This window comes from Carettochelys insculpta, chromosome 25 (genome assembly GCF_033958435.1).
Source record: "Carettochelys insculpta isolate YL-2023 chromosome 25, ASM3395843v1, whole genome shotgun sequence".
In the NCBI taxonomy this organism is placed as follows: domain Eukaryota; kingdom Metazoa; phylum Chordata; order Testudines; family Carettochelyidae; genus Carettochelys; species Carettochelys insculpta.
In genome coordinates this window covers 13,118,930-13,142,903 of record NC_134161.1, presented here as the reverse complement: position 1 = coordinate 13,142,903, position 23,974 = coordinate 13,118,930, and the positions used below count along the sequence as shown (strand labels likewise).

The 23,974-nt window shown below is 39.8% G+C and overlaps 1 protein-coding gene across 2 annotated transcripts in view; it reads right to left on the bottom strand.

The window, feature by feature from the left end:
• ZBTB44 (zinc finger and BTB domain containing 44) overlaps positions 1 to 23,974 on the bottom strand; it is a 52,175-nt gene that overhangs the window by 10,596 nt on the left and 17,605 nt on the right. For both annotated transcript variants that reach the window (XM_074976862.1, XM_074976863.1), the window contains exons 2-4: positions 20,382 to 21,449; positions 11,507 to 11,591; positions 2,116 to 2,279 (exon numbers count right to left, since the gene is read on the bottom strand). In XM_074976862.1, the coding sequence (XP_074832963.1) occupies positions 2,116 to 2,279; positions 11,507 to 11,591; positions 20,382 to 21,399 (1,267 nt within the window). In that variant the 5' untranslated portion in view covers positions 21,400 to 21,449. The remainder of the gene's footprint in view (positions 1 to 2,115; positions 2,280 to 11,506; positions 11,592 to 20,381; positions 21,450 to 23,974) is intronic.

Genomic DNA, 23,974 nt, shown 5'->3' with positions numbered 1-23,974 from the left:
CTGATACTTCTGACCTCAATTCACTCTGTAGTTAAAGTCAGTGATCTAAATTAAGGATATTGTTTCAGTCTAGTCTGTTAATCTCACTGTCAATTCCTCTACTTTCCTCTTGTTTAAGTGAGCGCCTTTACCCCTGTCTTGTAACACAGTGAAAACCATAGCTAAGGTTAAACTGAGTCGCTTTATAAACTTGCTTTCACATGCTGAAGTTCTAAAATATTGCTCTCTGGGGCTGAAACTCACCATGTTTGCCCTCTGCCCACATGCATGTATTTCCTTGAAAAGTCTGAGGTAAATCTCTTCAACCATTTGAGTTTAGTGAAAATACTTTTAGCACTTACAAGATTACGGGTTTCCCCACATGAATAACTCAAAAATAGCTTGTAAAAAATATCTTCCTACTACCCATGTAAGTCTTACTGATATCTGCCAACAGACTGGTCAGGGTGAAATACTTTAACCATGCTTGATGGGTATCTTAAAATTTTAGCAGCCTTCCTCAGATAATTTCATGACCAAACACGCACAGGAAGTTTGTCTTGTTAAATGTCAAAATACTGTATTTATGCTATGTGCTAAAAAAAACCCTATATTAACGGATCATTACAAAATAGTTATTTATCAACTGCCCTTGAGCTAGGTAACAGCTGCTAGTATTGAGAACTGTGGTTCTTCTGGTCACTAATTCTATAGAATTTGTGCAAGATAACATGTCAAATATAAAATAGAAAACAGTAAATCTGGTACTGTTCAATTGCAATGACATTTTTTTTCTTGCATCAAAATTACTTTTGTACATTCAAAATTTTATTAGGCAAATGATTAACTCCAACAAGAGCTGCTTACTATACATACTTGACGTAACACTGTATTTCAGACATACACTTATTTAAATACCACAACTATTATGAGTAATAGGATTTCTTTAAAATAGGAAAGATAAACCATTCTGATTGGTACAAATTCTATTTGGTATACAGCAAAAAGGGGCATCTCAAAGGCCTGAGCAATTTATAAAACTGGTCAAGTACTGTTATCTCTACATTCACTTCTGACTATAATAGACACAGTTAATGCTGATCTAGCAATTCAGAAACTGTTAAATCTCTGGGTGACAATCAGTAATGACCTCACTAACAGCTCATCGTTTGGTCACTTGTCTGAAGAAAATAAAATGGCTCAAAATAATTTGTAGAGAAAGGTTGATTCAAGAGGCAGACTTTTAGATAAGATACTACGACTTTTTAGAAAAGATACTCAACTTTTGCTAAACGACACTGACCGCAACCATTTAATTTATTAGTTGTTTCAGATTGCTCCCTTTCACCAATCCCTGCAGAAGTTTCGAAGGCACAGGATGAGATTAATAATCACTGCTACCTACTTTGGATAAAATGGTTTTGGTCACAGTTTTATTATTGTTATGAGTTTCTTGAAGCAACAGATGATTCTGACATCAAAGGATGAGCTCCAATCTACACCACTTAAGTACAATAAAAACAAGCCAATGCAATACAACATTTGCACAGGATTCACAGGGCTTTGGTCACATTAGAAACTTACACTGGCACAGCTGTACTGCTTCAGTGCTTCTGATGAAGATGCTCTAAAAACTGATGGGAGAAAGTCTTCCCTCAGTTTAATAGTGCCACTTTGGTGAGAGATGGGAGCAGCTCTCTCACCAAACCAGCACTGTCCAGAGCAGCGCTTAAGGCAGTATAACTACATCACTTGGGGTGTGGATAATTCATACCCAAGAGTGACATACCTTAATTTCTTGATTTTGCCTCAAAAATTTCCCTAAAAGAAGGGGTCATGTGAGTGTAGGAACAAAGGAGGTAGCAAAGATTATAAATGTCATCCTATTTTAGTCCACTAATTTTAATTAAAATTTTTTTTATCCCTACTAAGTTTAATTATTTAGCAACATAGCTAGACTTTGAGGAAAATAGGTACACTCATAGCCGTTAATCACAAACTTTTAGGAAACTCTGCCTCTCTGAAAAAAAGATTAGAGCAAAAAAATCAGTTTGCATACACAGTTTATTCAAAAATGGTGCACAAACAGCAGGCATTCATGATCATCTTTCTCATGGAAACAATTAAGTTTCTTACCTGAGTGGATAAGCATGTGCTGTTTTAAATTCTGAATGCGGGTGAATCGGACCCCACAGGTTGGACACTGAAAAGGTCTATCTGGGCCATTTGGGCTGGGTCTCTCTGTGCTGCTGGTAGAAGGAGCAATGTAGAGTTGGTAGGGATACTGAACATTCTCCAACCTGTGTGTGGGGGGGAAAAAAGAAATCACTAATTTACAAGCAGGCCAGGGGGGTGGGGAACCACTGAATGGGCTTGTCCAAAGAATACTTGACCTGAGACAAGAAATGACACTACACTCTGACCTCATTTTCTTTGAAAACTGTCACTGAACAGTACTACATTGTACTTCGTTTTTCAGAGAACATGTATACATATAGAACGTGCCCAAATGTACACAATGAAGTACAAACGGCAAATGGAATAATCATAGAACACTAGCACTGGAAGGACCTCAAGAGTTCACTGAGTCCAGTTGCCTGCCCTCCTGGCAGGACCAAACATCATCTAGATCATCCCTGATAGGCGTCTGTTTAACCTGCTCTGAAATACCTTCAGCAATGGAGATTTCACAACCTCCCTAGGTAACTTATTCCAGTGTTTAACTACCCTGACAGTTGTGAAGTTTTTCCTAATGTCTAATCTAAACCTCCTTTGCTGCAGTTTAAGCTCATTGCTCCTTGTCCTATCCTCAGAGGCCAAGGAGAACAATTTTTCTCCCTCCTCCTTGTAACCCTCTTTGAGGTACTTGAAAACTGCCATCATGTCCCCTCTAAATCTTCTCTTTTCTAAACTAAACAAGCCCAGTTCTTTCAATCTTCCCTCACCGCTCTTGTTCTCTAGACCTTTCATCGTTCTTGTTGCTCTTCTCTGGACCCTTTCCAATTTCTCCACATCTTTCTTGAAATATGGTGCCCAGAACGGGACACAGTACTCCAGCTGAGGCTGAATGAGCACCGAGGACAGCAGAAGAATGACTTCGTGCGTCTTGCTCACAACACTCCTGCAAATACATCCCAGAATCATGTTTGATTTTTTGGCAGCAGTATCACACTGTTGACTCATATTTAGCTTGTTGTCCACTATGACCAAGTCCCTTCCTGCAGTACGCTTTCCTAGACAGTCGCTTCCCACTCTATATGTATGCAGCTGATGGTTTCTTCCTAAGTGGAGTACTTTGCATTTGTCCTTATTAAACTTCATCCTGTTTAACTCAGACCATTTCTCCAGTGTGTCCAGATCATTCTGAATTACGACTCTATCCTTTAAAGCAGTTGCAACCCACCTCAGGTTGGTATCACCTGCAAACTTAATAAGTGTACTCTCTGTGCCAATATCTAAATCGCTGATGAACATATTGCATAGAACCAGTCCCAAAACAGATCTCTGTGGAACCCCATTTGTTATGCCTTTCCAGCATGACTGCAAACCATTAATAACTACTCGCTGACAATGGTTATCCAGCCAGTTATGCACTTGCCTTATAATGGCCCCATCTAAGTTATATTTGCTTCGTTTATAGATAAGAAGATCATGCAAGACCATGTCAAATGACTTACTAAAATGAGGTATACCACATCCACTGCCTCTCCCTTACCCATGAGGCTTGTTACCTTGTCAAACAAAGCTATCAGATTGGTCTGGCATGATTTCTTCTTTACAAATCAATGCTGGCTGTTACCTATCACCTGATTTTCATCCAGATGTTTGCAGATAAATTCCTTAATTATTTGCTCCATTATCTTTCCTGGTACAGAAGTTACACTGATTTGCCTGTAGTTTCCTGGGTTTTTCTTTTTTCCCTTTTTATAGATGGGCACTATATTTGCCCTTTTCCAGACTGCTTGAATTTCTCCCGACTTTCAGGATTTTTCAAATATGATAGCTAAAGGCTCAGAAACCTCCAATATGAGCTCCTTAAGTATTCTAGGATGCATTTCATCAGGCCCTGGTGACCTGAAGACATCTGATTTTTCTAAGTAATTTTTAACTTGTTCTTTATGTATTTTACCCTCTAAATCTACCCCTTCCCACTAGCATGCATTAGGCATTTCTGCATCAGCCTTCTTGGTGAAGACAAACAAAGTCATTAAGCACCTCTGCCATTTCGAAGTCTCCTGATACTGTTCCTCCCTCTGCACTGAGTAGCGAGCCTATACTGTCCTTGGTCTTCCTCTTGCTTCTAATGTATTTACAGAATGACTTCTTGTTACCCTTTATGCCTCTAGCTAATCTGAATGTATTCTGTGCCTTGGTCTTTCTAATCTTGCCCCTGCATGCATGAATTCTTTGCTTATATACATCTTTTGTCAGTTCTCCTACTTTCCACTTATACAACTCCTTTTTGATTTTGAGATCATGCAAGATCTCCTGGCTAAGCCAAGGTGGTCTTTTACCATACTTTCTAGCTTTCCTATGCAGGGGTATAGTTTGCTTTTGGGCCCTTAATAATGCCCCTTTGAAAAATTGTCAACTCCCCTCAATTGTTTTATCTTGCTTCCCATGGGACCTTACCTACCAGGTCTCTGAGTTTACCAAAATCTGCTTTTCTGAAATCCACTGTCTCTATTTTGCTGTTCTCCCTTTCACTATTGCTTGGAATCATGAACTCTATGATATCATGGTCATTTTCTCTCCAGCTACCTTCTACTTTCAAATTCTCAACAAGTTCCCTCCTATCTGTTAAAATCAAATCTAGAACTGCTTCCCACCAGTAGCTTTTTCAATCTTCTGAAATAAAAAGCTGTCATCCATGCAGTCCAAAAACTTTCTGGATATTCTGTGCCTCTCTGTTAGCTTCCCAACATATGCCTGGATAGCTGAAGTCCTCCATCACCACCTAGTACTGTGTTTTGGATAATTCGGTTAAATGTTTAGAGGACATCGCATCCACCTCTTCTACTTGGCTAGGTGGTCTGTAGTAGAATTTAGTAAGTTAGGCTTGGGAGTTAAGTCTATTACAGATAACCAATTCTCGCAACAGAAACTGCATAGCTAGACTCAATTTATCTACAACTGACTTACCTGGCCACCCACACAGAGGGAGGTCAACAGAAGAAACTCTCCCATCGACCTCCCTTAAGCCTCATGATATTAAGGAATAAGTGGGTCAACTGCTTACCCCAGATAGCTACCTCAACTAGCACAAAATCAAACTCCAGAAGATCAACTCTGACCGGGTCGATCTTCCCAGTAGTGTAGGACATACCCTTAGTAAAACTGGTGAACAAATCTATTTTTTCATATTTACAGTTACAGTGACATTTAAGGAACACCCAAGCAGGGCACTTTTTATTTCAGATCAGCAATTCAATAATCAATCAAGAATATGATTTACAATTTCAAGTCATTAGCCTGCTCAGCAACCATCAAGAAAATAAATTTAATTTGTTCATACTGGGAGTTTGTTTGATCCAGCCTCCTGCATGACAGGATATGTATCAGTATTTTTAGAAGTTAGCATGGCTTGGTTATAATTTTAACGTAACTAGGAAGTAGATAAAAGAAAACATCTTAAACTTTCGAAGAAATGAATTACCTGACATTATCTAAATACCCTTACCTATTCTCTAACTGCAAACTACCTGGGGGACCACAGCATTGTAATTTGGTCCCCTTGTGTGGTGTTTTCTTCATTCTGGATAGGACCAATTAGAAACAGCCCTGCAGGTCATTTAGATGCAAACATCAGAATAGCCACACTGACAGTGGCCGGTGTAAAGGAAATGAAGAGAACAGAACAATTAATGAATTATCTAGCCTGTCATCCAACCCAGTTTCTGTCACAGTTTTAGTGGTTGCATCTATGACCGTCTTGGCTAATAGTCATTGATAGTTCTATACTCCATAAATTCATCTAATTCTTTTCTGAGCTCAGTTACACATTTGGCTTTCACTCTGCTGGAAACAAATTCTACAGACTGTGGGTTGTCTGAAGTACTGCTTCCTTAAGTTACTTTAAAACGTTTTGCCTATTAGTTGCTTTGAGTGATCACTGGTTCTTACATGAAGGAGTAAACACAAATTTCTCCACACCATTCATGATTTTACAAATCCTACCATAATCCCCCTTTCCCTCACCTATTTTCTAAGATGAACAAAGTCTTTTTAATCTTTCCACACATGGAAGCTGTTCCAACACCCAATTGTTTATCTGTACCTTTTCCACTTCCAATATATCTTTCTGAGAGAAGGCAACCAGAACTGCAAACAGCATCACAAAGTTTGGTATACCATGGATTATACAGCATCATGATATTTTTTTGTCTTATTATATATCCTTTCCTAATGTTTTTATATTTTTGATTGCCACTATACATTCAGTAGATTTTTCAGAGAACTAATCACAATGGTCCCAAGAGCTCTGAGTGAAACAGCTAATCTAGACTTCATTATATAATATTATATGTATAAAAAATGCCTCACATTAGGCATTACTTCACATCTGACAAAGTGGGTTGCAGCCCACAAAAGCCTATGTCCAAACAAATCCCTTAATCCTTAAAGAGCCACAGTTTGTGGGATCCCTTTGTAGCTCTTCACAGCCAGTTTGGGACTATCATCAGTAATTGCTTATTGCTTGCAAATTTTGACAGCTCACTGTTTACACCCTTTTCCAGATCACGTAGGAGCAAAAGGTCCACAGATCTATTACTATGGTTTCTGATACCTGCTCACAGCTTAGGAGCAGAACCAGACTTATCTGTCACTGATAGCAGAGGTATGCACTGCTATGTGAATTTCTCTCCAGTATAATTTTCACCCTAAGGTAAAAAAAAAACAACAAATTGCCGGGTGTCAATTTCCGTACCTATTCTGGAAATTCCACTGGTTTCTGAGGGCTGGATCTTAAAACCCCAAAAAGAAAGTGTCAAGTAAGCACATCTCTGTTCCAATTCATCATTTTCAGGTTAACAGACCAATTACAATGGTATTTTCACAGCAGCAGAGAAAGTAGGATCATCCCTTAAATATGGACATCCACTTTAGTACTCCTTGTCCTGAGCACTGAGACATGGAAGAATACTTCTGCTAAAAACAGCATTGACTAAAGAATGGATTCATCAGTATGCAGAATTTTGGTCAATTTGAGATATCAGCTGGGAACACTAGGCCTACATGGCAGTAGCTCTGGTATAGTCCATGCTACATCCACTGTCCTTGATCCTTGGTCTCAGAAAATGTAAAGGGGAGAAGGTGGCTGAATTCTGCTACTGGAGATACAGCTGCTGGTGCAGGCTGTAAAGACAATTTTCCATACGATGCACTGCCCTTTAGTTAACGCTCCACTCTTAAAACCGGAGGAGGGAAAACTATGTGCCTCCTGGAGCCAGGGTTTCCAACCCTGATTGGCTATTTCCTTGCCTGGGGGAAAGGGTTTGAGGTGACTCCACCTGGACTGGGTTGGATAAAGAGTGCCCACAGAATCAGCCAAGCAGACACTTGAAGAGGGGTGAAAGTAGGAGACATGCACATTTTGCTTCTTGCCTTTGATTGTTTTCCATCTAGCTCACTTCCTGGAACCTGCAGGAGCACCAGCTGCTACAAATGCCTCAGAAAGCAAAGCAGAGCTAAGGGAACAATCTCTCTGAAAGGCAGATGCCACCCTGAGATAACTGATTCACACAAAGTATTGTCTGTTTAATAGTAAGAAATCTGAACTAGGTTTTGGAATTTCCCCCAGAAAGCTCTGCAGCAAGGTAAATTTAGGTGACCCATCTACTTGTCCCTGGGGAGACAGATAAAACTGGAGGTCATTTAAGGAAGCAGGGCAGTCTAGGTCCCAGTAACTGACAGGTCAGTTCCTCCCGCATGCTGCAAGCAGGCATAAGTACCCGTTCCATTACATGTGTGACCTTCAGCATAAGGAAGAAATGTAAAAACAAAATTACCCTTTCCTTCCATTCTTGGCATTCTGTATACTCAAATATTTAAGTATTTGGAGGCTGCAAGCAATTTCTGTGACATCAGATGTAATAGAGAACAACTAAACTAAAATAAACATTTTTGGACACTTAGTAATAAAGCATCATTTTAAATACTGTGTAATTTAAATAATAAAAGCATAGAAAGCATAGATCAAGAAACAAGAACTGTTAATTTTAATTAATATTTTATAATATCCTGATACTACATTCTATAAGCAAATGAGCTGCTTTTGACATTCTGTGAATGGACTGGAATGCATATTCAACTATATGCAAAAATTAATTCTTGACAAATATGAATACTAACACATTGAATGTGTCTGAAGAATACACCCTGTTCATAGACATGGACAAGCCTTTTGAAATGAGATTCTCATTACACTTTACAAACATATTTCAGTGCTTGTCATCTGCCCCATCTTCACTTAAGAGTAGTTAATAATTAGACTAAACATTAAACCTGTCTATTACATACAAATATTATGCAAATTTACAATCTAATAATGTTCTACAGAAGAAAGAACTCACAGTTCACTGAGAACTGGTCAACTGCATAAAACATTCATGTGTTCACTCCAGGTAACTTAGAAAAATTAGCAGGCACTTAAGCACCTATTGGCAGCCAACCTCCCATTGCGGCTATCACTCCCTCCCACAGTACCGCCTGCCCTCAGAAAACAATTGTTTTGCAACACTCAGGAGGCTCTGGCTTATTTCCAAGCCCCGCAGATTTCCAAGACCAGCATCTGATTAAGTGAGTCTGTGCTCACGAAAGCTCATGCTCAAAACTTTTCTGTTAGTCTATAAGGTGCCACAGGACCCTTCGTTGCTGTGTGAAACCAGTGGAGACTAGGCAGAAAGAGCTGGAAGAGGAACAGTGGGGGAGTGTGGGGGTGGTCAGTGGCTGAGCATCCACCAGTTAGATGGGAAGTAAGCACTTATGACCAATGTGCAAAGCTTTGTATCCATGTTGGTAAGCCTGTTTAGAGCTGACTTCAGTAATAGCAGCTCTACTGAGTGATACAAGTAGAACACTAAGTTCTTAACGTTTATTTCAGACAGAAAAAACATTGTTGCTCCCAGCAGCCTGGAATAAGTTTGAGCTATATTTGGAGTATTGTGTATTCAGAATGAGCCTACTGCAAAAAGTATAAGATTATCTGTAGGAGGAAACAAAAAAAAAATTTTTTTTTGTAAACACAAGGTGACCAAGAGTTACAGGCTTTACTGTACTCAGCACAAAAGAGAAATCAGCACCCAAGCAAACCACTTCTTAATTCTCCACAATGAAGTAAAAATAGCAAGTTGTTCAAGAGGCCAGTTTACTCTTCTCCAGACAAACTCAGGGCCCCTTTTGTATACATGTACGTATCCTGCTAGAGAAAGTGGGAGAGTGCAAGCATACTTTTTTTTTTTTAACATAAGATTTGTTTATTCCTCAGAGAAGTGTAGGAAGGTAGCAAAAGATTTTTCTTTTGATTGTGTACTACTGAGCTGAGCAGACCTGAACGCTGGTAATGATAATAAAGTCTGTTACAGAGTGAGAAGAAAGTTTGGGTATACATAAGAAGCTCTTCCCACAACATCAGCATTAAGAGTGAACTTCCTGGGATTTAAAAACTGTCTTAAATATTTAGTTAACTTATGAGATAGGACCTGTAACCTGCATTTGAACTTGTAAAAGAAATCATTTGGTTTAGAAAATCCTAACTTGTAGATTATAGAACTCTGTTCTTAATAAATGCAGTTAGCAGCTTTTTCAGTAATATACAAATAGTACACAAATCATGCTGAATTTTACAGGGTTCTAATAACTTATTTTTGGGAATTTTCAAGCATGGGGCATATATTCCCATTTTTCCTTGTCATGTAAGTGAGCTTTCAGTGTGAAATTTCATAACAATAATTTCACGCCCTTTAATTTTTCCATAAGGTTTTAACTTCTTTTCAAATGTCTAAAAACAAGAGGGTGTCCGAATTTGCTCAATGGCTGAAATCTGTCTGTTGTAGGGTTTTTTTGTTGTTTACAATTAGCATCTTTTAAAAAACTGGGGTAGAGACAAACTTGGTAGTTTCTAAAGGGATATTTAGAGTTATTTTAATCATTAGCCTTAACTATAAGAAAATCATCTCAGTTAAATTTTACCAGCACCTTTACTCTTCTTTCATGGGTACCCTGACATTGGAGAATGTTTTATATAAAGCTGCCAAAAAAGATTTTATGTTCTCAAAAATGCAGCTGCTGGCTGATAAAGTCCTTTCTGTGAGACCCTGCAACTGTGTCATAGCTCCTAGACAGCCCCTGTATAGGTCCATATCTCTCGCAGAAGATCAGCTCCCCATATCAAACATCTAAGCATTGGGAAATTAATACACTAAATTTTCACTGTGAAACAGTGTTGCTCCATACATACTATGGGACAAAACCCACAAAAGCTAGGAAATAAAAAGTTAAGACTAACGAACAGCATATAAGCTCCACTCACAGGCAAATACCTTCTTTCTACACAACTATCACACACTTCAGTCCACACCCCCATAACCTTACTGCTATATACTGAAATATACCAGTTTTCCATCACCCATTTTAACAAGCTACCTGCTGTCAGCACAGGAAACTACTAACATAAACGTCTACAAGAATAGTCTTCAGACGGGGTATTTTGGTAAATGGGTATATATTAAGAATGACAGACTGAGGCAACAGAATTCTAGTATGTATGATGGACAGTACAGGTTGAACCTCTCTAACCTATAACTCTCTCGTCTGGCAACATCCATAATCCAGCATGATTTTAGTTAACCGGACAACCACTGTGTGTGTGGACAAGTTTCCTACGGTCCCATAAAGTTTGTTTACAGCCAGAAGTCCTGGATCCCAGTGGTCTGTACGGTTATTTAGCTCTAATTTACCTCTATATGTTTTTTAAGAGCCCAGGAATCAGTGAAAGTGTTGGTAATGTGCCAGACAATATTGACCACTCATGGTCCAGCAAATTCTCACCTGGCACCAGTCAGGTCCCGAGGGTGCCATATGAGAGAGGTTCAACCTGTCATTGTGATACTTGTCTCTCTCTGTGGGTGGAGGAAAAGACACGTTCTGTTACATGGACTAACTTTTCATCTCTTGCTTTTGTGTCAGATATAGGATGTATGCAGCATTCCTAACAGAGCCACAACAAAGTGTGTATACAAACACAGAATAGCCTGAATACGTAGCACAGGAATAAAATAATCTCTTTCCTCTTCAATTTAAGTTGGAAACTTCACAAAAAGAAACAGTGTAACTAGAAAGTAAATCACTGACTTTCATCGCCTCTGCTCTCCTGAAGTATTTGATCATTCAGGCACTGATTGTATTTTGTTCAACACAAAGTATATATACGAGCAACTAACCGTTCTCTGATTAGGGTTGAGGCAAGCTGATTATAGCATACAACTCACCCACTACAGAACAGTTTGCATGCTATGTTGGTACATACCGATCATCATCATCCACATGAGCATTACTGACAGAGGTACTTTGGAGTGTGGGTAATCCCTCAGTGACCCCTTCATCTATTGAACCTGGGGAAGGAAAAAAGAACATAAGTTTGCAATTTAATGCAAATAAAAGTGCTCAAAAAGTACATGCAAATACTCTCTCCCAGAACCTCCTGCAGACACTGCTAACTGGGTGGGGGCACATTAAAACTGCTAGACAACTTTCAAAACCAACAGCACTTAGACCTCATAACTCTTCCTTCCTATATCAAGAATTCGGGAGAGGCAGATGCAACTGAGATATTCCGTGTGCCTACAAAATGAGAGAGTAAATTCAGAGAGAAAAAGTTGTGTTAAAATGCAGTCATGGTTGTAAAGAATTTTATTTTTTCTCCTACAATAATACATCTAAGCTGGAAATGCTAATTTCAGGTAAAAACTTAACTATGTTTCACAAGATTTGTCAAAATGTTAAGGTGTACGAAGCAATTTAATCCTGCTCTTTTCAGATCTTTATTTCCAATTGTGTATGCTTCCTCCAAACAATGTTACTTAATAAAAGAATGCCAATTTCAGGCTCTTTGTGCTGTTGGCAGATTAAAACTGCACTCCAAAAGGTGACTACATAGCAGTATACCCACCATGTCTTATTAAAGGAAAGAAGTGAGTTTGCATAATGGTTCATTAGGGCACAAAACGTCCTGGGAAATTAGCCGAAATGAGCTTTGGAAACAGACCTAGTATAATTTCAGCACGAATAATAAACTTGACATCCTTACTTTGTTTATTCAAACTTTGTTCAGACAAGTCTCCTTTGATTCAATGAGATTTGACCGAGCAAATGGACATATAGCATCAACATGTGACCACACATCACCCTTACTAGAAAGAGGATAAGGAAGTTGATCAGGCCCTTAGTGTGAATTTAGTTCCATCAAATATCTTCTTCAGCTACCCCTCGATGCAAGGCTGCTATCTGCCAAAAGGGTTCACTGGTGAGATTTTAAGGGGCTGAAGAGCCCAATTCTTCAGAAGTGACAGGTATAATATTGGAAGAGAGAGCTGTTGGCTGAAATGTTGTACCCTTTCTTTCCTCCTGTGTAGCTTCCCTATTTCATGAGTATCCCTGTTCTCCTCTAAGTGAGCTGTGGCTTGGTAGTATCACTGTGTTCTGTTCCTTTCTGTGTCTTCCTAACTTCTTTGGTTGATGCCTCCCTTTCTAAGGTTATTTTCAGTACACATTTGAAACACTTCCAGTGGCTTTTGTGAGGCCGCCTTCTCTGACTTAACTGAAAGAAGAATAATTGCTTTGGGAGGCAAGTGTTAAGCATAAGTACATTGTGGCCAGCCCAGCGGAGTCAGGATTTCATGACCTGGGCTTCTATACCGCCGAGGTTGGCTGCAGAGAGAACACAGATGTTAGTGTGTTGGTCTTTTCAGCTGATCCTGAGGATCCTTCTGAGGCAGTGCTTCTGGCACCACTCCAGTTGCTTGAGATGTCATTTGCAGGGTACCCAGGACTCACATCCATAGGGAAGGGTGGGAATGACAACTGCCTTGTAAGCCAAGACCTTGGTACCTGTTTATAGATTTGGAAACTCATTTGTGTAGTCTTCCAAAGACTTGCTGGAACACATCATGAATTCAATTTCTACGTCAACGCTGGCTTTTTGGGAGAGATGATGTGTCACAAAGTATAGAAAATTTCTCGGGGTTCTCTGCTAATGAAGGGGTACAAAGGTGCAGATGCCAGCTCTAACGTACCATCATTTTCCTGATTTTGAGAGAAAGACCTAGGATGTCATAGACATCTGCAAAAACATTTAAGGTGCTTTGCAAGATGGCCTTTATGTGTGCTAAAATGATACAATCATCTGCATACTGCTGGTCAGTGATGCCAATTCTCTGGATTTTAGATTTTGTTTGGGAACATCTGAGATTGAGGAGCTGGCCATCCATACAGTGCTCAATCCTAATTTCATTAGGAAGGCGGTCGTGAACGAGAATGAGGATCATGGTAACGTAAACAGAGAAGAGTGTTGTAGCAATGACACAGCTCTGCTTGGCTTGGGTTTGAATGATGCATTGTTTGCTTTCTGAGCCAATGGACAAAACAGGGTCAATCATCCCATCACAGAGTAGCCTGATGATGACAATTAATTTCTGTGGACAGCCAAACCTACACAGCATCTTCCATACTGTAAAATGACTGAGTCAAACACTTTGGTTACATTGATGAATGCCACCAATCGTTCCGGGTATTGCTCCCTGCACTTGAATCAGTCATCCCATGAAAATCATGGGAATTTAGTTGCAAGGAATACAAAGCAGTGCAAAAACAGGTGGTTTGCTCTACATTGGAAGACATAGCCTCCTGTTTGGTAACGTGGTACAGCTAGAGTGCCGCGCACCGTTACTTCTGTTGGCTGACAGCACTGGCCATAGCAGGGAGAATGGGGGACACTTGCATTCCTCATCTCCAGCTCCCTGTGTCGCATCCTCCTACCCCTCTTCTATTTCATGCACTCCCTGCATGAACCTCCCCACATACCAGGAGTACTGTGTGCTCTCTGACAACTCAACACCGTCTTTCTCCATACACAAGAGTCTGTGGACCCTCAGTTGCATCTGTGCTAAAGGCGGCGTGCCCACCACACTCCAGAATCAACTTTTATATCCCCCGTGCTGGGAGCTCTCCCCTATTTTGCCCTTCCCACAATTCTCATTTTCTGTCTGAGAAATAAGGTATATAAGGTATGCTTACACAGCAAAAACTTCCCCTGGCTGGCTCACGTCAGCCAAATAGGGGTCGCGGGCTGTGTAGACTTCAAAACTTTGGCTGACGCCAAAGCTCTGGAACTCTCACACTCCACAGGGTCCTAGAGCCAAGACTCCAGCCTGAACCCAAAATTCCGCACAGTAGCTAAACAGCCCCACAGCTGAAGCCCCATGACTCTGAGTCAGTTAGCACAGATCAGCTGACACTGGCCAGCCACTGGTGTCTGAGTGCTGTGTACCCTTTCAGGTATCAGCTTTTACATGTCCCCGTTTTCCTCCTTTAGTTTTCCAATTTCAGCCAAAAAACTAAAAATTGTGCCCACTGATATCTAAAAATTTCCCTACATTTTGGAATTGTTCAAATGTGACCCTTCAATTATTCTTACAGACAAACACAAAAAAAAGTCATCAGGTTGACTTGAAGAGCTTGTTTCACTCTGCAGTGGTACCCAACACACTCTCGGAGAAAGCTCTTAAGCATAACTGATCTGCTGAATCTTATGGTTATGGACATCTTAAATCCACCCGAAAGCTCATCACTGAATAAATCATTTTCTTAGTCTTTAAAGTGCTACATTTCTGCTGCTTTGTCTTATCTTAAATCCAGTCATCCCATTTAGCTTGATCCTGTGACTGTGGATATCTTACGCGCCATATACCTAGACAGCTCGTGGTGCAATCATATTTGGCCTGTTACTTAACCATTATGTTTTTAAATGATCTCAAGTTATAGGTTCCTTAAAGTCCTTTTGAGAATCAACCTGCTTTAATTAAGAATAAAGTTTTCTAGTGCCCAAAGCTAAAGCAAAGGGGTTCATGTCTATCCTCATCAAGAGCTATTAGATCTTCACCTACGACTATGTCTACACTACCACTTACGTAATTCACGTATGTGAAAAAAAGCACATCTGGCAACATTAGCTACAATGACATTAGCGCCAGTATGGACAGTGCTATTATGTCAGCCAAAGAGCTACTCTCGCTGACATAATGACCTCTGCTCATTGGGGGTAGAGTACTATGTCAACAGAAGTGCCCACCCCCATCCATACAGAGTAGCTATACTGGACAGTGCAGTTGTGCTGCTGCAAGGTCTCTAAAGCAGAGAGAGCCTTAGATAAGTCACACAGTATGTGCCTGGGACATGACTACCTGCGTCACTGCCTCTCTTCCTCTGCCACACCACCTCAGTGAAGACAGATCAATACTCCAGATAAAGTGAGCTACTGAAGTGTCCCAGGAATTCCAAATTCACTTCTCCTCCCTCCCTTCATGAAAAACAGCCTGAATTTGTTGGACTTTAGGACACTAAATCCTGCATATTGGGACAGACATTTGGGGGTCCCATTAGGGTAGTGTGGTTTAGGGGGAATAAGGAAAGGTGATGGCTGAATTCCATCAGACTTCAGCAGGAAAAGATCCACTTCATTATGACCTGAAGTACAACCCCAGAAAACCCCATACTACTGGGGCATCAGAAGATATAAAGTGAGAGAGAAGAGCTACACCATGAGATGGAGATATATGAGGGAGGAAAAGTGCTTATTTCAAAAGAAATGATGATAGAATAGAAAATGGAAAAACCTGATAAGATGACAGTGAGTCACAAGGAAGACCTTTACTTCCCACAAGAAAGAAAAGTTAGGGATCCTGATCCCAAATTTTGTGGTCATTGATGGAAGACACACCTTTGATAAGTTTCTGAAAACAACATTATGAATATCAAATTTAACACTGTGGTTTGGTGTGATTTAAAATAATCTGACTATTGCTGGGTACGCAAGATGAGATGTAATACAATCTGTAAAAATAAAAAAACAAATTCTACATTGATTTATCCTTCAGGATATTTCCAACTCATAAAATCTAGTACATAAAGTCCATTTCCTGATACAGTTTTCAATTTGTGTACATCTCTCTGGTGGGACAGACAGTTAAGAAAATATCTTCTCAAATATAACTTGTGTTGCTATCATAATGACATATTTATAAATGCTCTCCTGCTTATCTCTCTTGTAAACTGTAAGTGATACCACATACTGTACAGTAAAGTGCAAATGAACAATTATTGCATTGCCCAAGTAGTGAATGAGAGCTCTTTACAATATAAGAAAAATAGGCAGGGGAACCTTCATAACTGCATTATAAAGCACTGAGATAAACATATGTAATTTGAAAAGGGTAATGTGTTCAGGGAAGAGAATGCTGTGCCTGAACACACCACCTTGCTCTCAACAGTATTCCATTGTCCTTAATGTCTGATAGCGTGTTAGGCAATACCTCTTCAGGAAACAAAAGATGCTTGTGTGTCCTGCACTTGCAACTGTGCTCTATCACACCTTTGGTACAATGAGCACCTTCCAAGACAAGGCATTTGCCCTTCTTTAGAATACAACAAAGTAAGAATATAACCGATAATCATAGTATAATGACATTATGCAAACAATACCAACTATTTTGGTAAGGTATCTTATAAAAACTGAGATTTATGCACAGGATGTATATAAAGAGCGGTGTAAAAGTGCTGGAATTATGTTCCGGAAGCAAGTGTTCCTTAGACAAAAGGATGTGGATTTACCTCTCTGCAGGGAGATGTCTCTGGGGAACTTGAGTTCACTGATTAGTACCTGCAAGGCAAGGTAAAGACTGGCAGTGTCTAAAGGGAGTCTGGAGGTGAAGTCAAAAGACTGGCACAGCAGAAAGCTGTTGCCCAAGGAACATCTCAGCTACTGGCCAACCAATGCTATGGTAATCGATCCATTGGGGGTTGAATCAGTGGGTCTATTGAAGGTCTGCTAAAATCGACAGTTGAGCACACTTTCGTTACTTCTGGCAGTTCACCAGAAAGAGAAGCTTAAGGTAAGTTGATAGAAGAGCTTCTCCCATCAACCCAGTGCAGTTTAGACACCGCAGTAAGTCGACTTAAGGTACATCAAGTGCAGCTACATAATCCATGCAGCTGAAGTTGCTTAATTTAGGTTGATTTTACCTGAAGTGTAAATCTGCCCTTAGCCTAAACTCCAGCAAAACTCTCTTGCTAAAGCAGAGGCATCTTACTGCTCTAGGTAGCCTAAGGAAAGCGTCACACATGCCTCATGCAAGCACATAGAATGGGATTTTACTGTCTTGATCTCAGGCCAACTTTTTTGCATCTGCAGCCATGAAGGTGCAACATGTTATACAAAACCATTTTCAAAGTTAAGAGACATTTGATTTACGACTTTAGAGCATACGGTCAAAAGATAGTTACTGATGTAGTACACAAAAAGATGGTATAAGACCCAAACCCCTCTTTGGGGAACATGCCCTCCGTGGTAATAGATCCAGAAAGGTTGAAAACAAGGTTAAACTTTCTACAAACTCTTGTGCCGCCTCAGTGCTATAAAGGTGACGTTTTCAAAGCTGCTTCTCAGTTGCTGTCACTTCGCAGTTAAGGATTCTGGCTGGATCGCTACTTGGCAAAAGAAGGAGATCAGTCACACATTACTAAGGGTTGATCACAAGAGTACGTTCAGTGCATCTGTTCAATTCAAGCACTTTCTTAGTAAAAGAAAACAGACCACTCACTAGAGTCCCTTATATATGATCTAGTGCTGGTATCACTCATATTTCCATTCCTCCCATTCTCCAATGTTTAATATTACTTGTATTATGTTGTACATCTCTTTCTATGCACTGCTATATTTCAGTGGCTTAGAACTGTTACCTGATGTATCTTTCCTCTGACATTTTCTAAATAGACTATACAAGATACAGATCAAGAAAAAGTAACATAGTTGCTTGTTTTTCAGGCTTCCTAAATATGATAACTATAGTGAGTAAAACTCTCAGCGAATATGATTTGTTTCCTTTTCGCGACCCTTACTTTCATTGTTCTTTTTGCACTTTGCAGCTTATATTTTTCACAGATATATCGATATACTCTCCTGCCACCAATATGTTTGTTTAATGACATCATACACATGATTGCATGTCCTTGGCAATTTATTTTCTAAGACTGCTATAATAGGTTAAGGATTGGATCATATTACACAAGACCAGTGAACCAGTTTTTGTTTCTTTTGGTATGCAAAGCCATTCTCTTGTATTTATAAATGGCACACAAGATTTTCGACAAATTAAATACAAAGGAACTATCAATATTTACTCTGCTAAAATATACTCACATGTTTGTGGCTACTACTTAAAAGGGGATTCACAAAAACTACGTCTTGTCAAACTCCCATAAGTAAAGCAGTGTAGATTGGGCATACCAATATAGAATGCTACCATACGAGCCACACAAAATGACACTCAAAAACAGCAATATACAAAGTGCTGAAACAGTTACTAACATGACAAAGTTCCTGCTTCTTTAACACAATCATGCAACTGAAACAGTGTAATTACAGTGGTCAGATACTTCTTCCTTGAAAACGCCACAAAGATCACCTACCACCCCCTCGTATTTACTAGACAAACCTCTGAGGTAGCATACAAGGCTATATTTATAATTTTATTATGTAAAAAAAGCATGTGGCATCATATTATGAATGAAGTTGACTAAACAGTTCTCAAATAAACCAGATTTTACTGAAATAATCCTTCAATAAACAGGCTTTGTAAATACAAAAGCAAATAAATGATCTGCACAAAATTCTGGCAACCACACAAGAAATACTGCAAACTGTGTTCAAACTTACAAACAGCTGTTTGTGTGAGTTTGTAACAGGATTGTTTTAGTGATGTCCTTTAAATTAGTGGTTCCCAACCTTTCCAGAGTACTGTATCCTTTCAAGCAATTTTTTTGGACCTCGGTACTATAAAGATGTCAGTCTGTACTGGAAATGCTAAAGATCTGAAGAAGTGGGTCTGTCCCACGAAAGCTCATCACCTAATAAATCATTTTGTTAGTTTTTAAAGTGCTATATGATTTCTGTTTAGTTTTTTTCAAGAATCTGATTTATCTTGTGTACCACAAGTTTCACCTCCCTCAAAAAATAAAAAAAAAAAACAAAAAACAACCCAGAAGTGTCACTGCGCACTATTACTGAAAAATTGTTTATTTTCTCATTTTGTCTATATGAAATTTTAGTTTGTACTAATTTTACTAGTGTTTTATGTAGCTTGCTATAAAACTATGCAAATACCTAAATGATTTGATGTACCCTCTGGAAGACCTCTGCATGTTCCCAGGGATACACATATCCCTGGTTGAGAACCACTGGTCTAAATATTAGCTGTGACAAGACGAAACCAAAAATGACAAATTGCAATACCGGGAAAACTGTAATGTGGGAAAAGTGTTAGTTTCAGCATTTGGCAGAATATGAGCTGCAATTTGCAGTTAAATACCTTTGAAATGGAAAGGTTCTAAACAATATGAATGCACTAGAGGCTGAACCTCTCTAGTCTGGAACTCCCTCATCTGGCAACATCCGTAATCCAGCATGATTTTAATTTGCTGGATGACCACTTATCGTGGGTGTGGCCAAGTTTTCTGCTGTCCCATAAAGTTTGTTTAAAGACACCAGTCCTGGCTCTCAGTGTTTTGTGCTGTTATTTAGCTGTAATTTACCCCTAAATGTCTTCTAAGATCCAGTAAGCAGTGGCAGTGTTGGCAATGCTGCTGGACAATACTGATCTCCCACAGTCCAGCAAATTCTCTCACCTGGCACTGGTCAGGTCCCAAGGGTGCTGGATTAGAGAGGTTTGACCTGTATATTGTTTTTGTCTGGGATATTAATTTGACAGATTTCCATCATTTACACTGTAATTTATTCTCTTAACTCTGATTATAAAAAAAACTCTACCATCACTGTACCTATACTAATAAAAGGCTTGATTTTGGCTTAGAGATACTTTTGCTTCCCTTTACACTACCCAAAGTATCAATGTTTCTAAAAAGGTAGTGTGGATGGACTGTGATCAAACCACTTGGAGTCACTAAGAAAAAAATTAAACTTAAAATCAATACACAGCATTTCATAAGATAGAAATAAGCAAAATACAGTTTCACCATTCTTCTGTGCTCTAAATACAAAAATTCAAGATGACTTTCTTAAAATCACAAGTTCACACATGTGTACACATATAAAATAATGGAAGTTGCTATACCTATAGAGGAAGACTGTGGGCTAATCAGGAGATCTTCCTGAACCTGTTCACTTCCCGGGACTGTCTGCTGATCACTCAGAGAGCTCTGGGATGCACTGACAGGCTGTGATACTTCTTCATGAACTTCCTCATCACTTAACCTTTCCACTTTGACACGTACATCTTCTTCAATCACAAGAGGTGAACTGGCCTTTGTGCTCTCACATGTCACATAATCAGTAATCCTTCTGGCTGCCTCAGATGGACCAGGTAACTCCAAAGTCCTAGAATTCTCTACCTGCTTTACCTTCTCAGATTGAAGCCTTCGATCAATTCCAAAAGGAAAAGTCCAAGGAAAAGCTAAGGAAGAGTCTACTGGCTGATTTCTGGACTCCGCATAGGAAGCTGAAGGATTGAGCACTTGGGGGGAGTTTGTCTGTGTGTTACACTTAAGTGGACTTTCTGGAGACATGACTATGTAGCTTTTGCGTTTTCTTCGGGACTCTCGACAGACGGGAATGGCTCTTTCCACCACACTGCATTCTGAGGAAACGGGAGAAAGGCTGCCATCTCGAGAGGTAAAGTTGCAGTTTGCACTGTTTTCTTGTCCTGCGTCTAGCACCTTGTCTTGCTGGCTGTTGGGCGTATTCCATAAAATGCTCGACTTCATGAATTCTGAGCATGTACTAGCAACACTGAACATTTGCATGTAGCTGGCTGCAGCTAAGACATCAATAATATTTTCTGTATTGATTGACAGTGTGGCTGTGTAAGCATACTCCAGAAGGGGTATAAAGCCAGTAACTGTCACATGATGTAAGTCTAATACACTCTTGCTGTCATCTTCTGCTTGGCCAACTAGTTTGGAGCGGAAGAAGTCACTGCAGGCTGCCAAGACTACCTTGTGTGCCCGGAAGATTTTATCTTGTACACGAATGGTGATGTCACAGAAATGTCCATCATTGCGAAGCATGTTAAGCTTTCCAAGCATCTCCTGGCTGTGAGCAGGGGAATTATGAGTAAATGTTTTTACACCCATTTTTTCACTTTTACTGATGTTCTTTCACCATGCAAGCGGTCACACGTGTCCTAAAAGACAAACGGAAAAAAAAACCATTATTTTTTGTCATTTTTATAAAGCATATTTCTCCACTGAGAATTAAAGATTAGTGACTTCACATTTCCAAAGATTAACATGAAAGAGAATCTTCCGTTGCACTGAGGTCCAGTACATTAAACATTTTAGGATTCAGGGTCTCAAAAATTAGGGTTATTGGGTTTATTTTATGAGAATGCACTCAGTTATTAATATTTTGTAATAATGCAAACTAAACATGAAAGAGATTATCTGAACTCAGCCAATAATATCTCTGTAGTTACCTGCTCAAAAAGTTATCCCAATTGCAGTTTGGTAACAGTGAAACTTCTCAGCTTTTGAGACAGGAAATATGGTCTTTTAAACTAGTGCGTGTGGTTCATAATTGTTTTCTGTAATAACTAATCTATTGCCAAGGTATTAGTTTTCAGGGACTTTGTGAAAAGCTTCTGTAAATTGAAGAGTCGGACAGTTTGGTGCTGGAATGCAAATGTGTAGAATCAAACAAACTCAGTGAAGGCTCTAAATAAAAAAAAAAACTGTATTGAGCCTGCTGTATGAATTTTCAGAAGACATAGCTCAAGATAGCAAACACAGAATTGTTTCTGACAATAGCTAAACTGTGCTGCTAGTAGTGTAGGCAGTGAATGCCTAAAGCTGTTTTCAATAATTATTTTGGTCTAGGATGAGAGGTTGCTGAAAATTCTTCCAAAACCAAAATGCACTATAAGCCTCCAAATACGGTTCTAGCTTACTAAATCAAATACACAACAATGAATTTTACACGTAAGGTAAAGAAAACAAGGGATAACATCTTCCTTTGCATATCTGTTGCTAAAACAACGTAAACACAGAAGAACAAACACTTCCTACTACTACCAGAACTACTCATCCTCCCCCACCCAGGCCCCCATGCAACAAATTACAGCACTATAAAGCAGGGGTGAGCAAACTTTTTGCACTGGGCACCACTTTTGTTCCCTGCAATTAGCAGAACCTTCCAACCCGTCTAATGTAATCCAAACCAACAGAAATGATGGTTATGTTGACATGAAAAAAATCCCTTTTGGCATGTGTAAGAAAATAAGTATGTAGAATGTAAACATTTTATTCATTGGTATATAACTATAAATAAACATACATAAAAACAGTAACATATTTCAACATTTTTATTGAGATGGCTGAGCCTGAGACCCAGCCACCAATCGTGCTGCCCCCACCCGTGAAATTTCACACCATCCAAAGCATCCCACTGCTCACTCTGCACAAACCTGCTATACAACACCAGTATAAACTGGCTCTCAGTGCTGTTGGCTACTCCCCTTGTGGAGGTCTAGTTTATGGAGTACTGGGGGGAGCTCTCTCCCAGCACTCTTGCTGTGATCACACTGCCACATTAAAGCACTGCTGAGGAAGCACTTTAAATTCAGCTGCATGGAGACAATTTTCTGGAGGTGTGTAAGGCACAGAAGCCTCTGCTCCAGGCTATAGATGAAAATTCTCAAGCCACTGTTGACTGTTTGAAACCTAAAGGCACAGAGGAAAAAGGTGGTCCAGTGACCCCTCCCCCAACTCCTCACTCTATACAGATGTGGGAAGAGTCCTTGCAAAGTGAGGCTCCATGTGCATCTTTTGCTTCCATCAGTCGACAGTGAACCACACCACTCCTGCTGCTTGCATAGTCCTTTGAAATGGCAGAAGAAAGCAGAATCTGTTTGCAACTGAAGGGACCTAGTTTCCGCGGCAGATTTAATTATCTATTCAATGGTTAAATGGAAAATACACTTTCATTTCAGTTACTTAAGGCCTGAAACATGAACTCCTTACAAGAGCAAACCTCCTAATTATAGTTGGAACCCCATTTGCTTCTATGTTCTACATGCCTTACACGAGGGGTCAGCAAACCTTCCAAGGTGGAGCACCAAAATTTGACCTTTTGACCTATATGTACAGGGATACTTTTTTAAGTCAAAAATAAGTAATTCTTAGAACAGCTTCATTAATAAAGAAAGATGCAGAGCTCTACCATTTAGGTGGTGGTTGGCAGCATTTGCTAGTCTTTTGTTAGTCCACAGGTGGCATGGTGTTGAGCAAGCTCCTGGCTGCATGGGGGAGGAGGGGTGGAGCTGAGCTCCCTGACTCACGTGCCCATGAGACTCAGCTCACATGCCACTCTTGGCACCTGTGCCGGGTGTTGCTGACCCGTTTTACACAGTTCAGAAGGGGCTGGATGTATAAATAAGGTGCTTTTCCACATTTAAATAATCACTGATGGAATTATATCTGGTTAATTGACACAGTAAGTCCCTCCTCCCTTCTAGCCATCACTACCTCTTCTCTCTCTCTCTCTCACACACGCACAGATCCGCAAACTGCTTTGTACAAGTGGACCGTATGCCCATAAAGAGTTTTATAAGCTCACTGATGCAGGAGGCTGCCTGCATGGAAGAGGTTGCAGATCTAGATCTTTAAAATATACAATACTTAAATAGTGATGATCAGAGCCTCCTGGTGAATC